The sequence below is a fragment of the Mytilus edulis genome, chromosome 9 (assembly GCF_963676685.1).
Source record: "Mytilus edulis chromosome 9, xbMytEdul2.2, whole genome shotgun sequence".
Classification (NCBI taxonomy): Eukaryota; Metazoa; Mollusca; class Bivalvia; order Mytilida; family Mytilidae; genus Mytilus; species Mytilus edulis.
Window position 1 is genome coordinate 88127706 of NC_092352.1, and position 18585 is coordinate 88146290.

The 18585-nt window shown below is 30.5% G+C and overlaps 2 protein-coding genes across 4 annotated transcripts in view; one reads left to right on the plus strand and one right to left on the minus strand.

Annotated features, from left to right (window-relative positions):
- Positions 1–18585, minus strand: part of LOC139489325 (uncharacterized) — a 26994-nt gene continuing 8409 nt past the window's right edge. The window contains exons 1-5 of one of the 2 annotated variants that reach the window (XM_071275631.1): positions 15134–15227; positions 4776–6561; positions 3723–3920; positions 1964–2125; positions 1–935 (exon numbers count right to left, since the gene is read on the minus strand). In XM_071275631.1, the coding sequence (XP_071131732.1) occupies positions 357–935; positions 1964–2125; positions 3723–3920; positions 4776–6561; positions 15134–15135 (2727 nt within the window). In that variant the 5' untranslated portion in view covers positions 15136–15227 and the 3' untranslated portion in view covers positions 1–356. Of the gene's footprint in view, positions 936–1963; positions 2126–3722; positions 3921–4775; positions 6562–15133; positions 15228–18585 lie in introns of those variants that run through there. The other variant, XM_071275632.1, reaches the window with a different exon arrangement.
- LOC139489326 (uncharacterized) overlaps positions 9589–18585 on the plus strand; it is a 20159-nt gene continuing 11162 nt past the window's right edge. Inside the window, exon 1 of one of the 2 annotated variants that reach the window (XM_071275633.1) lies at positions 9589–10200. In XM_071275633.1, the coding sequence (XP_071131734.1) occupies positions 10054–10200 (147 nt within the window). In that variant the 5' untranslated portion in view covers positions 9589–10053. Of the gene's footprint in view, positions 10201–15239; positions 15348–18585 lie in introns of those variants that run through there. The other variant, XM_071275634.1, reaches the window with a different exon arrangement.

An 18585-nucleotide genomic window follows, 5' to 3' on the forward strand; every position in this document is an offset into this window, starting at 1 on the left:
GAAGGAACTCATTAATTACAAATTACTAAGAAATACTATAATAATATTAAGTCTTATATATTATTATTACCATTTTTTACAGGTGAAATACAGGTAAATGCGTTAAGGTGCAACTATTATTTTGGAAAAGTAATGCAAAAAAATGTTGGAAACGTAATACACCCTTTGAAAGGAATATCTCATAGAAAAAAGCAAAGTTGACTTCCATTTAAAAAATCTCTTTTTATCCATTTATTTTTTTCTTTTGAACAACTCGTTCTATATACAGCAAGAAAATACATAACAATGTACCTTTCCAAGTATATAAACTATTTATCTACTTCATACAAAATACATGTACATGTATAAATGCATACCTAAACATTTAAAAACCATATTTTATTGTCTTCTGAAGCAAATACAACTGGATTGCTTATTTTATCAAAGCTAAATATATGTGTGTCAATCTTTCTGTCATCGGTGACCAAGAATAGTCCAGATTGTTCCGGAATGGGAAACATCTCCAATTTTACCCACATGGTAGCTTTATCTAGATGGTTGTGTTTGAAAATCTTAGAAATTGTGCCAAAGCGACGGTTTGTCCTATGCGAAACACTAACACAATAGTCATGTGAGCGTGATGCTGTCGTCTGATGCTCTGTTGTTGAGAAGAAAATTTGTCTTTTTAACTCGGCATCCTGTCTTTGGCTGAACTTTAGATATTTGACCACTGGGTCTATGTCAAATAACTCATAATTTTGGTCATATATATTATTGTAATTGTCTTTTAGAATTGATAGATCCTCACTTTGCAATATGAATCTTTTCGTAGATGCTGTAGATATATCTTGATGGTGAATGGAGTTTACTTTTTCTGCCAAGCGACACAGACTTGTTTGTCTGCTGTAATTTATAATTTCACCACTCAAAATATTGTGAGAGCTCCAATCGTATATCTGAAATATGAATTAAGGAAATTAATTTATGCATACTAGAGTAAGTGAATGAGATGTGATAAATTGTATCTTAACAAGGCTGTATTCCTTAACTCTTGAAAGCCAAATCAGCAAATTGTATATAGATAATGTTAAATGCTGAAAACCATCACATATAGGGTGCTCATGTGAACCCTCATATGCAGTATCTCAAGAAAAATGCGACAACCATATAAATCATGTCTGTCTTGTGTTAGACTAAAAACATATGTGTTGACTTTTAAACCTGAAGCATTTGTTTACAACTGTCTTAAATAAGGTACCTGGTGTTCAGTTGTTGTCGTTTGTTGATGTGGTTCATTTTTCTTTTCATTTCTCGTTTTTTATAAAAATTAGACTGTTGTTTTCCTATTTTAATGGTTTTACACTAGTCATTTTTTGGGGCCCTTAGTAGAAGTTGTTTGGTATGAGCTAAGGTTTTTTGTGGAAAACCGTTCTTTGGTCTTTAATGGTTTAATTTAAGTGATAATTATGAAAATGCAACACACAATATAACTTGCTAATATGAACCTTGATTCAAATTTCACCAAGCATTTTGAGCGTATTGTAAGGCAAAACATAGATCCCTACTTATAAAATTTCATTACACTGCAACAAAATGCTTTGACTATCACTTGTCAAGGTGTAAAGTACAAACAAATATCAAGTCAATATCTTAAAGAAGATAAAAAAAAAGGTAGAAAGTAATGATTTGAGTGAATTTTCAAAGTCCAAGGACGATAACTCTGCACATATTGTTTTCATAGTATTATTCATCTTTCTCAATACATTTTTAATCCCAAAATGAAAATTTGATGCAACTCAAAACGCCTTCATTTTATAACCTATCATCTATATATAAGATGTTGTGGTCTGCTCGTTGTGGCTCATTATTGAAGGTCATACGGTGATTTATAGTATTTAATGTTTTCGTCTCTGGTGGACAGTTGTCTCATTGGCAATCATACCACATCTTCTTTTTTATGTTATTCAATTCTGTTTTAACTTACCCGGTATGTCTGCATCACTGTTGATTCTTCATGTCCATGTTGTAAAATTTGTCTGGTCACCCAACTGTTTGCTCGTTCCAAAGGATAAAGCCATCTATCATACAATGGTCCATAGTCTTCATAACCCTCTGGGATATGATGTAGCAGGTGTGTTGTGATATTCTACAAATAAAAATATTTTAAACAAATGAAAAATTATAAATTCATTCGGTATTATATAGTACTACATCTGAAAAGAAAATTATATAAACCTTAATTCTGACTACAGTACTGACACTCGTTTAGTGTCTGTCTGTTATGATGTTACTGATGAAACTTAACACATCAGCTATATACAACTCCAGGATGTGTGTGAAGGAAATTATTGCAAGGGAAATAATTGAATGTGCTTATTTTAATTGATATTTCAACAAGCATCATGTTTAATTATTAACATCAAAGTCAAGGGTATCTCAAACTCTGTCTGAACGACAAAATGGCAGATAAAAAATCATTCGGACAGACAGAAATTTTGAAATATTTTGTTTGAATATATATGTACAAAAACCCAGATTTCTCTTTCGGTCAGACAAACCCTAAAACAGTTTGGCACAGACTGAAAGTCCATTAATTGGTCACTGAGAGAGTTGGCTTTTTTAAATTATGTATACATTTATAAGGGTGCTATAAACAGTTTCATATAAACAACAGGGGTTATTCCCTGACTAAAAATAACCATGGAGGGAAACCCCTGTTTATTTACTCAATTAATGCTAAAGTAATTAGCTTTCAATTAAAAAATGTTGAATATTGAAATAATTTTAAAAATTATATTAAATATACATGTTTTGAAGGCAGACAACACTGTAAACATCCTGTTTTTAGGCAGTGAAAAATTAAAACATATTTGCAGCCACTGTAGCTGTTTTCGGAGCAGGAGACCGTACTTTTCAAAGGCCTGGTTAAAACCTATAAATTTCATACAGTTTTGATTATATAAAATGTGCACGTCTGTATGGGTATGAACATAACCTGATTTCAGGTTTTTTATGTTCAAATTAGGCTTCTTTTTTAATATGATAAAAGTACACTTTCTATCAAGGTTATAAGAAGCTAGAGAACATTCTGATTCCAGTGATATCTAGTTTTATACAGGTATCTTTATAAATCAGTCCACCACTAAGGGTCACTTATGCATGGCCCCTCAAAATATGACATCATAGAAAAAACTGTTGATAGCACCCCAAGTACTTAAAATAAATAGTGCCTGATATTATTTGTTTTATTCAGCTCTCTAAGCATACTTTTGGAAAATTAGATCATAAAAATATACTAATTCTTATGAGGCAAAAATCTACAATCTGATTGAACAATTACAATTAAGGCTGTAAATAAAACTCCATCTACCTTAGCAGCTAGTACATGTAGTAGTAAGCAATCTTTAATTATGTGCAGAATTTTTTTTTAAACTGTTAAATTAATTTAAATGGTTAAAACAATCATGTCTTTTTTAATCAATAAACAAAATATCTTGTTTCAATTCGTTGTTTTTTTATCATTTACATTTCCTAGGAGAGGCATCAACAAAATGTTTTGAAATCTTATAAGAATTAACTTTATTTTGGTTGATCAGGGGTGTACGGATATTAACTGTAAGCCTCCTGCTGTAAATTGTGTGAGATAATTAAAATGATAAAGTAGATTATTATTGTTTACTTGATTCTTTCAATTGCAAATACGGATGAATATAGAACTCATACGTCTAAGTAGATAAACTAACCTGCAAGGTCAAAGGAAAATCCCTTTCAAGTAACACCACTGCTGTACTTGTGTCTTCAATAAGTCCTTGAAGCTGCTCAGTTGTGTAGGATGGTTGTGTCAGTCTTTTGATCACTTCAAATAAATTGAATAAGGTTTCGTCTTGTGGCTTTGCTAGGAGGCCTCTGATACACCATGCTGCAATATTCTTGGTTACGAACTGAAATAAAGTATTTTTCTATATAAATATGAATAAAAGGAGAATATTCACTATAATTTGAGTTTCAATTAACAAATGTTCTAAAAAAAAGTACTTATATCATACAAGTATCTGTCATGACTGAATTAACTGTACTCTAATAAACCCAATACAATATTTACACATTTGACTTTTATCAAAAGTTCAAAATAATTTTTTATCTTTAATGACATTTATAATTGTCATAATTGATATTTTCAATAATTCTCAGTTTAGGGAACTTGACATATTTGTAATTGGTTTCCTTTAAATTCTATCTTCAAGTTAATCATTTTTTTTAGATCACTTTATTGAATATTTCATAGCATTTGTGCATGGTAACTGCATTTTGTTAAAATACAAAGATTCAAAGCATTTGGATGAAATGATATATATTACTAGATATATAGGGCATACTTTCAGTATATATATATCAGAAATAAACAAAAGTTATACTTTTTTCCAGCTTTCAAATAATTATAATATTATCTAAAATTATTATTAATTATGAGTTATTATTCCCTCCCCTGAATGGTTGCTTTGACAAACACTAATTTTGATCATTGAGAAGCTCAATATTCCTTTAACAACACAACACTCTAAAATGTTTCGTCGATTTAAAAGAGTTATCTCCCTGTAGTGTAAGGTACCACCTTAACCTTGCATTTTGGAAATTTTGTATATATATGAATTAAACAGGATTTTTCTAAATATTGCTAAAATCTAAATTGCATTTTAGTCCCCCAAAAAAGGTGCAATAATAAATGCAAGCAATAATTTCTGAACTTACAGTATTCATATCTAATTCATTAAATAAAATATTTTTATAATCAATACCTGTTGTTTGCCATGCATTGTACGCAGTGTCCATGCTCTGGTAAAATGGTCAGCAGGAGTATAATCAAAGCCTTTAGGGTATTTAACACTCTTTGCTCTGTTGTCAGCTAATTTAACATCCTGTTTTGTTAGTAACCAAGGAGCTGCTGGTAAAGGAGGCGCTTTTGGTGTTGGTTCAGGAACAGCTGTATCTACAGATGATTTCTTTGCCTGTTTGGATGGTCTCTCACATTCGGTTGTTGATAATGATGGTCTTTTTGGCCAGGTTTCTTTAAATCGATTATAATCTTTTTCGCACTGGCGAACTTTAGGTCCATCAGATTTGCCTGTTATCAGATCAAGAATGTTGCTGATGACATCTGCTAATGTGTGCATGCCATCTGGTTGCATCTGATGCACCCTGTCAAAATATGGTAGGCGATGAAGTGGATGTATCCCTTTAAATCCAGTTTCTTTTTGTAGTTTACATTTTTGGTTATTGTTTTTTTTTTTGTCATATTCTTTTCTTATTTCCATTTCTTCTTCCCTTGAATATGCTTGTGGTTTGGGAGCAACCTCTTCAGTTTTCTTGGCAAATAATGTCTTGTCTTTCCGAAATGGCGAATCTGTGGGTAAAAACTCTCTGTTCGATATGTGCAATACTTTATTCACGGAACTGCTATGAACACCTGTATCTTTGCAGAAAAAACAAGCACAAATAGCTGCTTGACCAGAACAGTGTAAAAGTTTAGAAAAAGCTGGTATATCACATAAATACTGTAATAAAGCAATCTTTACATTTACTGGTGCATCTGTGTAGGCGTCATACAAGTTACATTCAATGTTTGATAAAAGTTCGTCAACTAAAACGTTAATATAAGGGTCCAGTGATTTTGGTTCTTTTCTACCATAGCCTGGAACAATACCTGCCAACATCATTGGTCCTAAAATATATCGCATTTCTTGTGGGAGTGTTATCCAGGTGATGATGAGAGGCCATATTGACTTCTGGACTGTTTGGTTCTTATTTGGATTCACACCATCAGCAAAAAGAGCCAATGGCACACAGTTCTGCTGTTGCTGATCTTTGAAGACTCCATCTGTCATCTGTTGTCGAAATATATTGCCATCTGTGTAGCTGCTTAGCCTGCCAGTTGTGTTAAGCTTGTTGGCATAAAGAATCTTTGCCAGGTTCCTAGTTCCATACCAACGAACTATGCGTGGTACTATAGGCATATATTGGAATGTTTTTTTGTTCCTGTTGTTTGAAAACACCAAACTTTCATTACAGTCTGGACAGGCAAGAATGGTACTGCTGATAGGAAAAATTTTACAGTCATTTGTACAGCATTTAAATTTTTCTATTGGCATCAGGTATGGTTGAATAATAGTGACAGCTTCACCATAAGTGGATGGCAGGTTGTTTGGTTGTGGTAGAACACACTTTTCGTGGTAAAGATACTGTGACAAAGCTGTCTTTGACATTCCGTTATTAGATGAAAATATGAATAAATGTTCGGCTATGGCATCTTTTACAGTTCTATTAGTTCCTTCATGGAGTGACTGATTTAAAATTAAAGTTTTTTTTAAAAGTTCCTTAGACTCTCTTACAATCTCAGGTTGTTCTCTATGAGTGTCTGATATTTCAGCATGGGTGTTATGGATTTTCTTTGAATGAGCTCGGAAAGTCTTAATGTTGACAAATTTTCCATTACACTTTGAACATGTGCATTGTCTCTTCAAGTTATCCATTAAGGTGATGGTATGGCTGTATACTTCATATGACAAAGATGTTGATGATGTCATCCTGCAATAGAGAAAAAAAATGACTGTAACAACTGCAGTGGTATATGGATCATGCAAATGACTTGAGAATAAAATAGAGAATTTAAATGGAAAATGTGTCCAGGTGACAACAACCCGATCAAAAATAACAATTTAGTCCAGTAAATCTAGCATAAATTTGACCCAAACCTGAAAGTAATTGCAACAGAAGATTCTAAACTTTTAATCTTTAGTATTATACCCCAAATATACACAGAAAAATTCCCATAAATTATACTCAAGGAAGACTTAAAAACTCTTACAAAAATGGTAGAAATATCAATAAAAATTGATACAAAATGATAATTTTTCCGCTTCTATTCATCAGAATGTATTGATTCTTGATTTTTTAGCGGTCTTTAGAGTATAACAAACAACTCTAAAGGTGTTTTCATATCTTTTATCAAGCTATTACCTAGATTTTTGTAATTCATTTTTTTACCATTTATTGAATTTTTCAACATGTCAAGTGGTCCGAGTACACAGTTACTACTTTTGGGACAAATTATATCAAAATTATAGAAAACTTCATCAGTTCTTACTCAAAATATGGACAATTTTATGTTAAGGGGACTTGAAATGTTTTGACAGCTTCCGAAGTGCTAATTTGTGACCTTTTCAGCTGAACCTTATCACTACTTTACATTAATCATGTTAATATTTATGACCCAAATTTTTTTACAGTGTCATTTCATCCCCCAACTTGCTATATGAGGCATAAAACATGGAGAAATAAATTTGGAAGGGGTATAACAAAAATTGACAAGTAACACACTGTCCACAATAAGGACTATATTCGTGGACAACGAAAATCAAAGGACGATAACTGTGTACTCGGACCTAATAGGATAGAAAAAGTTTACCAATCTTAATAAAACTTTGTATGACTAAAGCTTAATATATTCTAAGACTGCTTACAAAGTTTCATAGCAATAGGATATATATTAAAGACATTATGATTAATTCTATATTCAACTTTGCGCGTTAAATTCAGACGTTAAAATTGAGAAATTTCAACTATCAACATTTGAGGCTTTTAAAATTTAAATATTGCAAAAAAATACTTTCAAAATGCCTATATATATAATATGTCATGTAATTTAAAGCAATAGATTACTCATTTGATACATCAGACTTAGCATAATTATTCAAAAGTCAACTTTATATGAGCCTATGACTAAAAATGGAGGTTTTCCAATGAAGGGGGACCTTATATAAAGATGTAATATTTTCCAGCAATTTTAAATTTGTGAAGCTTTTTGATTAGAAATAATCCTTATACATGTTATATATGTATTTAATGTACTTTAAATGGACAGAACACTTACAAATAACATCATATTAATTTAAAAGGGTCTTAGGCCAAGTAAGACTAAAAATAATTTAGGGTCAATTTAGGCCGTAGCACATATTTACATTTAAAAATGCATATTTGAGCTATAGGAAATAAAAATTTGTGTCTTTTCTATCATTTCTATACTCAGGTGACATGATGCAATAAATCTGAGCACAAAAAGGCTCTTACATTCAACTGTTTAAGCAGACAGTATGGTCTGATACAAAGAATTTTCACTTTTTACATCGGACACAATTTTTAAACTAGATACCCCAATGATGATTGTGGCCAAGTTTGGTTTAATTTGGCCCAGCAGTTTCAGAGGAGAAGATTTTTGTAAAAGTTAACGACGCCGGACGCTGGACGACGACGCCGGACGACGACGGACGCCGGACGACGCCGGACGCCGGACGACGCCGGACGCCGGACGCCGGACGACGCCGGACGCCGGACGCCGGACGACGCCGGACGCCGGACGCCAAGTGATGAGAAAAGCTCACTTGGCCCTTCGGGCCAGGTGAGCTAAAAAATCTGTTGCAATTAGTTTGAGGTTAAAATTTAGTTTGACTGGACTAATTGAACTAAAATTATAAACTGAACTTTAACCATTAATTCCAGTGGATAGGATAGGATTAGTGTTTTTATACAAGTTATAAACAAAGTTTATAATTTAAAAACACATTTGGATCAAGACCACAGTGTATCAGTTTTTAAACAATCTTAATCTTCTTGTCAATTATTTAAATTGAAAAACAAAAATTATATCAAAAGATTTTTTTGTTGATGCATTCAAGAATTTGTATAGTTAGTCTAACTATACAAATCCTTGATGCATGAGATCTGAGTGTTTCTTGAGAAGACAACTAGCCCATATTTTCCTGTTTTTCATTAAAAATGTGGAAAATTTGTAATATGGCCTTAATGTAAATTTTTCAAACATTTACATATCTTTCTTTAGTGGATGTTATGTATACATACGGTTACCAATTAATGAGCTTTTAAATTTTAAGTTTATAATTTTAAAAACATTTGTGAAAAAAAATTGGAACTTTTTTGCAAATTATTAATTATGAAGGATTGAAGTGTTACATTTAATAATACATGTACTGGTTTGTTTAATATAGAGTAGAAACATAAACAAAAAAAAGTCACAAAACCTCAAGGAAAAAAAGTCATTTTGATAAGATATAAAAAATAAATAATTATGAAACAAAATTAAAAAAATCAACCTACTAAATTGCTATATTACTAGTTCTGGTGCTCTTGTCATGGTTATGTGCCATATGAATATAACAAGGTAAAAATTATGGAAATATGCTTTCTAAAGGTTAAGCTTAAATTCTATACTTTTTTAATTTTGTGTAGAATTTGAAAGTAAAATTTAAGTTATAATCTAGCTTTTCTTGGACATAATGAAATTAAGTGAATCTCATCATCCACAGACTGACTGTGGATTTTCATAGATTACCAAGTCTTTTGATTCTGTTGAATTAATTTTTATTTGACAAATTTTGCAAATAAATTGTTTCACATAATCATATATTAAAGAATATTACTGGTTAGGGCGATAAACTTTAAAGTTAATAGTACTATTTAAAAATGTTAACACAAAACCGCTTTACATATAATGCACAAGGATGCAGGAAAATAAATAATTTACATTTATATTTATTCAAAAACACTTTAATTATAAATATAAATGTATTATAAACATAAAACTTCTGATTGTAATTAATGTATATCATTAACATTGCAAATATATTTGTACACAACATTTCAAATGTATTATACATAGTAAAATAATTTAAATGTTGTTTTGATAGCAATTAGGAAAAACAATCCAAACATTTAATGAATTTGCAAAAAACCTTTCATCATTTGAAGTTTCCTATCAGGATATATTTGAATGGCTTCACAAAGCCAATCATAAAATTAAAAACACAATAGAAATGGCATTTTCTATTTACAAGAGCTATACACATGTCAGCTTGGCATTGAAGCCATGTTCATCGTTATTATAACACCTGTAAAACTTCAAATAGAAAACACAAGTAGATGTGTAACCAATCAATTATCATCTTTTTAACCTTATATAAAAAGTAAAACTGAATTCTTGCACATCATTGTTTGCTTGTCAACATGGAATATCAACGTCACTACCAGCCAACCTTTACACATCTTAACAATGTGAGAAGTAACAACCAGATAATGCATCAATACCAGCCAACTTATTCTCTGCCAACTAGTAGTAGATCAACAAGTCAGATGTCATACCAGCAAAATACGGTGAGTTGCAAATACACTATAGTAATTAGTTTAAATAATTAACATGTGAATAATTAATATAAGGCATCAAAATCTGTCTAGTAAAGTTACTTATTTCGGTTTTTTATTTGGGAGGACAGATAGAAAAAGAGGGGAGGAGTCTTAATTACTCTGTATAAAATAATAATATTCAAACACAACCATTATAGACCCAATAAACCATTTCAACTCATTTTAGTTTCATTATTTTCCCACCTGTTTATGAAGGTAAACGGACAGAAAGTCACAGGACAAAAAGTCACAGGACATAAAGTCACAAATTTGGTAGGACAAAAAGTCACAGGACAAAAAGTCACAAATAATTTATTGACAATTGTTTTAATATATAAGAATATATCTTGAAATATTTACTTTTAAATACATATATTCATATTAAAGTTTAGGAAATGTGTCATTATACTTGAAAAATGAAGATTTATTTAATTTTAATCATGCAAAAGATGTTTTTCTTGGCACCATGAAGCCATTTAATTACCAAGTCACTTTGACATTTTGTTTTTTTAACAATTATTTGATAATCTTAGATATTTTTTTGATATATTTTGTTTAAAAAGTTGGTTTATATACAATAGTTTAAGAAAAATACAAAAATATTTTTGTAGAAATAAGCGTTTTTTATTCAAAGAAAATAATCAGAAAAAATGAATTGTGACTTTTTGTCCTGTGACTTTTTGTCCGTGACTTTTTGTCTGTGACTTTTTGTCTGTGACTTTTTGTCCTGTGACTTTCTGTCCTACATTCTTTATGAATATGAGCATGAATATTGCATTTTTAAAAGTAAAGTTATTTTTTTTTATCATATTTTCTAATAATCAGATAATGTTGCTTTGCTTTATATATCATATTTTATTTTTCTGAGCATAAGCAAGGCCCTAGTTTGCAATTTGATGTTGTTAAGTATAAAAAATCTTGATATTTAACATAATTGTATAATATTTGATTTAAACAATGATTTGTATAGTCTAACTATGATCCATGATTAACCTAAACATTAGTATCAAATTTGAGATACAAATTTTTTTTACCAAAATTGTCTTCAATTATATTTAAGGATGTTTGCTTGTCATGTTTTGGAAATTTTGTCAGCTTTTGAAATCCTCTGGTTTTATCCATTTGAATGCCTTAAAAAAATTTGACCATGAACCCCCATTTTTTCTTTGTATAAATCTTATACATGTATAATTATAAGCCATTTGTGACAGTCTTATAAATCTTAATTATATTAAATAGTTTTTGAGAACTTTTAACTGGTCAATGGTAAAGCTAGAAAAGTCAAGAGAGAACATTTCTGGCCAAAATTCCAATGGCTAATATCTCAAAAACAATCACATTGACCCCTATATTCTTTTTGATTTTTTTAATCCTCAACTTAACCCCTATCAATACATACTAGTTTTTGGAAAGTTATTTATTTTGAATCTGAGCAGCAAACATCCTTAACTGATGATATTCTGATGGTAGTTCATATCAAAATGTTTTTGATACTTATATCATGCTGATAGACCAACAGATATTTATTAAATGAACACTCTCTGTGTAATTATAATTAATTTTTCAACATGTTTCTTTCTTTCCATGAATATAGGTTGTAAATTATAAAATATCCTTTTTGATGTTTATTAAAACAATTTCATCTCAGTATAGGTGTTGCTCATTGTTGAAGGCCATACAGTGACCTATAGTTGGTCATTTTGGTAGCTTTTGGAGAGTTGTCTCATTGGCAATCATATCACATCTGCTTCTTTTGGAAACATCTGTGCAAAAAATTATGATCTGATCTTCTAATGGTTTAACTTTGGACCCTTTTGGTCCCTTTTTCCTAAACTGTTTGGACCAAAACTCCCTAAATCAATCACAACCTTCCTTTAACGGTCATAAACCTTAATTGTGTTTAAATTTCATAGATTTCTATAAACTTATACTAAAGTTATGGTGCTAAAATCAAGAAAAAAGCTTATTTGGGCCCCTTTTTGGTCCCCAATACCTTAACTGTTGGAAACAAAACTTCCAAAAACAATCCCAACCTTTCTTTTGTGGTCACAAACCTTATGTCAAAATTTCATATATTTCTATTTACTTAAACTGAAGTTATAGAACGAAAAACAAGAAATTGCTTATTAGGGCCCTTTTTGGCCCCTTATTCCTAAAATGTTGGAATCAAAACTCCCAAAACCAATCCCAACCTTCATTTTTTGGTCATAAACCTTGTGTTAAAATTTCATAGATTTCTATTCACCTTTACTAAAGTTAGAATGCGTAAACTAAAATTATTCGGACGGCACAGACGACAACGCAAACGTGAATTATGGAACTGTTTCAAAAGATATGAAAATGATCCAAATAATTTTAAAGTTCACTGGTTCAATTGCTTTAAATAACTTATCAATTAAGCATATATATATATATATATATACTTTTGTAATTGCTTTTCTTAATTCAACAATTGGCCAGTTCTATTTGAAATATATTTAAATTTTTTTCACTGGTTAATATGGCAAGCCGTTTTGCTATTTAATCTAACTTCAAGATATCTCATAAACTTTATAAGATATCTTATATAATAGTTCATTAGATATTTGATATAGTTTGAAAGATATCTTATAAAGTTTATAAGATATCTTATATAGTTCACGAGATATCTGAAATAATTTATGACATGTCTTATACATGTAGTTTATAAGATATCTCATATAATTTTCTCAATATGATATTGAATGAACTAAATAAGATATCTTATACAAAACATATTTACAAGATATTTCATATACTTTAAGATATCTAAAATAAATCTTATATATTATATGAGATATCATATATATTATGAGATAATTTGAAATTCAAATAAATAGCTAAAGGGCTTGCCATAGGTTTATGTTAGCTGGTACTTGTGGTATATATGTTTTTTTGTAATAGGCCTCGTTTACCAAAGTTAAGATGATAGTGCATCATATGCAATGATATTCATGTATTACAACTTCCCTGGTCTGAATCCAATAATTTCTTCAATCAGTGTACAGAAGAAATTAACTTAATATTCATTTTCCGTTTTTACAGGAAAATGATATATTATTTCGTCTTATATTGTATGCATAAAAAAATTCCCAATTGGGATAAAAATTCCCAATTTGATATTTAAGGGACCCATTTGTAAAAACCTGGAATCATCCCTGCAATTCACTACTTAACAAAAAGTTTCAGCACCAAAATTTTTTTGACATGAATTACATCCCCCTACTTAATATTTGATGCATTTAATATAAAGAAATAAATTGGGAAAGTGTATTAAATAAAACATGTTAGTTATACACTGTTTACACTAGGGACTATATTCGTAGACAACGAAAACCAAAGGAAGATAACTGTGTCCTTGGACCTTATGATCATAAGATAGTATCCTGAAGAAAATTTTGTAAAAATAAAATTCCATTTTTTCAATATTTTACATGTAAATGGACTCAGTTTTTCTGCGGGGAAACATTACATTCACTCTGTGGTTAAAGTTTTTAAAATTTTAATAACTTTCTTAAACTATCCTTGGTTTGTACAGGAATTGGACAGAAGCTTATTTATGATCATAAGATAATATCCAGAAGTAAATTTTGTAAAAAATAAATCCATTATGTCCATATTTTACATTCGAATGGACTTAGTTTTTCTTCCAGTTAACATTACATATGTATTCTGTGTTTAAAACAAGTGTTGAATGTGATTTAAATATTCAAATGAATTTAAAGAGTTATCTCCCTGCTATGTTATACAAATGAACATTTTTAGGGCCTCCTTATAGCCTAACAGTGAAAAACTGAAGAAATAGCATAAAATGAGAACTAAGTTAACTAACAATACTTTTCAGATCACTTATATAACAAGACTAGTAGAAAGTTACTTTCACTTGAATGTCATTTAATCAAACCATTCAATAATGCCTCTTATTATTTTGTATATTCTGTAAACAAACTTATAGTCACAGATACTTCTTTTCACATTTAACTTTCTCTAGCCAGTTTCACAGTGATATAATTTCTTGTACTTTTATTATACATAATTGCAGTCCCCTTGATAATACTAGAGCAAGGAAAATTCACATAATTTAGATTAATTTAAACTTTAGAGATAAATTTGTGATCAATCCTGCAGTATATACAATAAATTTTACAATTTTAATGCATCTTTGGAATTGCAAGTTTGAACATGATGAGTCTTAACTGATTTTGATGAGTCTGGGACTCATTGACTTGCCTTAGAGAGAACCCTGATAAGAAATGCACTACAAGTATTAATAAAAAAAATCATTGAAAATCAGGGGTGGATTAAGCGGGTTTTACATAGGGAACCCCCCCTTTTTGTGGGAAAAATTGATTGCTTATATAAATCACTGAAGCATGACTGATGCAGGGACCCTCTTAGTTAGTCAGTGGACCCCCTCTTGTGAACATTTCTAGATCTGCTACTGAAATGGACACTTTTCTTTTCACTATAAATATTGACTAAATAAATAACTATGCTGTGTTTTGTGAGGCTGCAACCTTTTGATTATCGGGAGGGGGGATTTCAATTCAAGACAAACATCTTTTTTCTTTGGCAAAAACAATCTATATTTTTGGGGACTAGTCCAAAATCCATTTGTTTTCTTTCAATTTTAGCATCATATTACACATAGTCATAGTGGCAGCTGCATGAGGATGCAACATACATACATATCCTATTTACTGGTCAAAAACAAATATTTTTTTCTCTCCAAAACCTGTAAACAAACTTATAACCACCACCCCCTCCTGATCAAATGGTTGGCCTAAGTGCAACATTACCATTTCTATTTTCACCTGGATAAGGAGGTAAAGTTAGAAAAGGCTTTGTTTGAAAAACAAATGAAGAAAATCTCTAAAAATCCTACATTTATCCATCTGTCTAATCAATCTGTCTGTTTGTCAATGTTCACGAGATTGGCAAACACAGAAAAAATGTCACATGATACAACGTTTCAACCTTCACCTTGAATCAGCTTCTAGCTCTGTCGTCTGAACGACATGCAGCTAAGATGTCAGACAAAATTTCCTGTTTATTAACCTTTTTGCATAATAAGATGGGACTCAGTTATTTCAAAAAAGGTAGACAATATTCATTTGTTATTAAGTCACTGATAATTATGTGAGGGACTATCCACTAGGATGGGGGAGGGGGATGATTTTTCTTAAAAAAATTATCATGGTCAAGCAGATGACAAAAAAATATATTCTTAAGCCAGTTTGTCCCATGCCGTTAATATACAATGTTAGTGTTGAATATAGAAAATTTATTTGAATAAAGCGCCTATAAGGGACTGTGCAATATTTATATGAGGGTTGGGCTAGTGCAAACATGGACGGGGCACATAATTTTTTTAGGCGAATAATGAGTGGGGTGAAAAGTTGATTAACTAACATATGGGGGGTGCACTCTTTTCTAATAACCCTTTCATGTGTGCATTTTAAAACAAGTAAATCAGGGGCGGATGCACAAAATGATGCAGGAATTTTCGAAAAGGGGGGGGGGGTGCTAACCCAGGGCAAAGGGGGGGGGGGTGCAGGGGGGGGGGTGCAAAACATGTCCCGATACAAATGTATTGATCGGCAAAAATAAAGGGGGGGTCACACCCCCGGAACCCCCCCCCCCTGGATCCGCCACTGATTAAATCAATTCAATTCTATTCAATTCTTTATAACTTTAAGCACATTATGCTTATCAGAGCAATAAATACAAATACATTTCTATAACACAATATCACATAAATCAAGAGTGTAAAAGATTAAAACTATATTTTTTAAAATCAAATTGAATAACAGCACTTTAACAAATCAATGACTTGAGGATGATTGTTAGTTCATATACTTATACATTATCTGAATGCATTATGTTTATAGGTCTAAATGTTCTTATTTATTATACACATATTTGTTATTTCTGTGAAAAAAATGAAAGAAAAAAAAGCACAATTGAATGTAAACCAATAAAACCTAATACAGAGCTTCAATACATTTTTGTGTGTTTTTGTGTCTTCAACTTCAACAAAAACTACCTTGACCAAAAACTTAAACCTTAAACTCCCACTTTCATTTTCTCTGAAAAGTTGACCATGAAATTGTGATCAAAAGTTTAATTTGGCTTTAAAATTGGAAAGATCATATCATAAACAACAAGTGTACTTAGTATCAAGTTCAGCTTCCTTAAAAAACTACCTTGATCAAAAACTTTAACCTGAAGTGGTGCGAGCAAACTCACAGACATACTAACTGACGGACAAAGGAACGGAGGCACAGACCAGAAAACAAAATGCCCCTCTTTTATTGTAGGTGGGGCATAAATAATATTAAATTGCTTATAGTACATTATTATTAAGCATTGTCTGTAATAAATAAAATATCTGAAAACTAAAAATGATGTGAATTAAACATAGCATAACGTATGGTAAACAAATGCTTAAAGTAAACAGAAAATAATTTCAATTGTATTATAAACAAGCATTAGCCTTTCAAAAAGGGCTAAGTGCTCTCGCTTAGTAGATTAATTCATTTACTAGAATAGCCACATGCATCAATCAACAAATTTTACTACACCCGTGAGGTCAAACGTTATGAAGTAGTATTTATCATTTAAAGTTGTTGTTTACTCCAGAAGATTCACCTATTTTAGATAAAAGTTACCTGTGTAAAATTAAATTTTTGAGCATTAAAAGAATGTCAACGTAATCTATGATACAGCTGAATTATGTCCCTTGGGAGTATTAATCTCCAACAAAAGTCCTTGCAAACAGTTGAAATGAAAAAAATGTATATATGCCTGATATAAAAAAAGATAGAAACTACTAAATGAAGCGATATTGAAATATTTGCTGAATGAATTGCCAAGAATGTGAACAATTCTTTACACAGGAGAATATAAATTCTATCCAAATTAAGCCTCAACTCAGGTTGGTCTCTTTTTTTCTTAGATGGACAATTTAACATTTCTTATTTTAATAGATTATGGCTATAGAGAAATATCCAAGTGATACATTTAGGGAATTACAAAGCAAATATAAGGCAAATAACCCAGTTAAAATATTTGTTTCTACTTGAATTCTTGAGTTTCCAATTAAATTAATCATTGTGAAAGGTAAAAACAAATACAAAAGAACAATAGTTTTGTGCAGTTTATACAATATAGCTTATATTGAAATCCGAATATACAGTTTAATTATTTACCCATCAATTTGACGTATTATGATGACTTTGGACTTTTTTCTCGAAACAGTATTAATGTTCTCAGTGAAACATTTCTATACTTTGTGATAAAAATCAAATGTACTAAGCTTCAAAAAAGTAAAAACATAACTGAAGTCTGATGCCCACGGTCATTTAACACCAAATTAATGAAGATTTATATAATATTTCAAAAGGTTTCAAAATTGAATTTGGAAATATACAAACTACAGATGACTCATAGATAGATAAAAAAAATATTGTACCCTTGGATCCAATCACAGTGCTCCTAAGTTGACTTCCTTCACAAAAATTAAGTCTTTATAATATTGAAATATATATGCATTTTAGTTGAAATATCAACTCTGATATGTACATGTATTATTGATTTCGTAAAAAAATATCATATGTGTACTTAAGTTTTTTTAAGCAGGGCAAGGACTTTTTTCCCATTAATTAAAGCCAAGCGAGAACTTTTTTTAATAATAAATATTGACAGGCATAATTTTCTTTTTATTTGCTCCCAGCAAAATCACACTAGTGTTTCAAAAAGTAGTATCTACATTGTATTATCATATTGTGGAATTAAGTCGACAATTAAACATGAAATTCAGAAGTGGCATTATAGTAGACAAATATAGTGTTTGTTGCCAAATCTAGTACTTTTTATATCTTTTTAACAGAGATTATCCCATTTGTACCATCTCCCTTTTTCCAAAGATCTTTCTCAAAAGTCATAATTATTTATTAGCTTTCTCTTTTACCAATGCATACATGTACCGGTAAACATGTTGTGCTACTTTTTTCTTTCACAAATAAATTTTTACTCTTTGGTCGGGTTGTTTTTCTGTGACATTCCTTGTTTCCATCTGTAATTTTATTGTTATTAACCTCATCCTATTTCTTTATATAAATCTGATTTTTTTAAATTTTCAAACAATGTATTATGATAATTTGTGTTGATAATTACTTAATACAAACAACTAACAAGAATGAAATTAAAACTCTGAGATGGGGAAATATGAACTTTTTGTTTAAAGAGTATATTTATATATATATAGTTAATTAGCTAAATAAACATGATAAATAAACTTAAAACTATTTTGTCCAGGGTAAAACAGTTAAGATG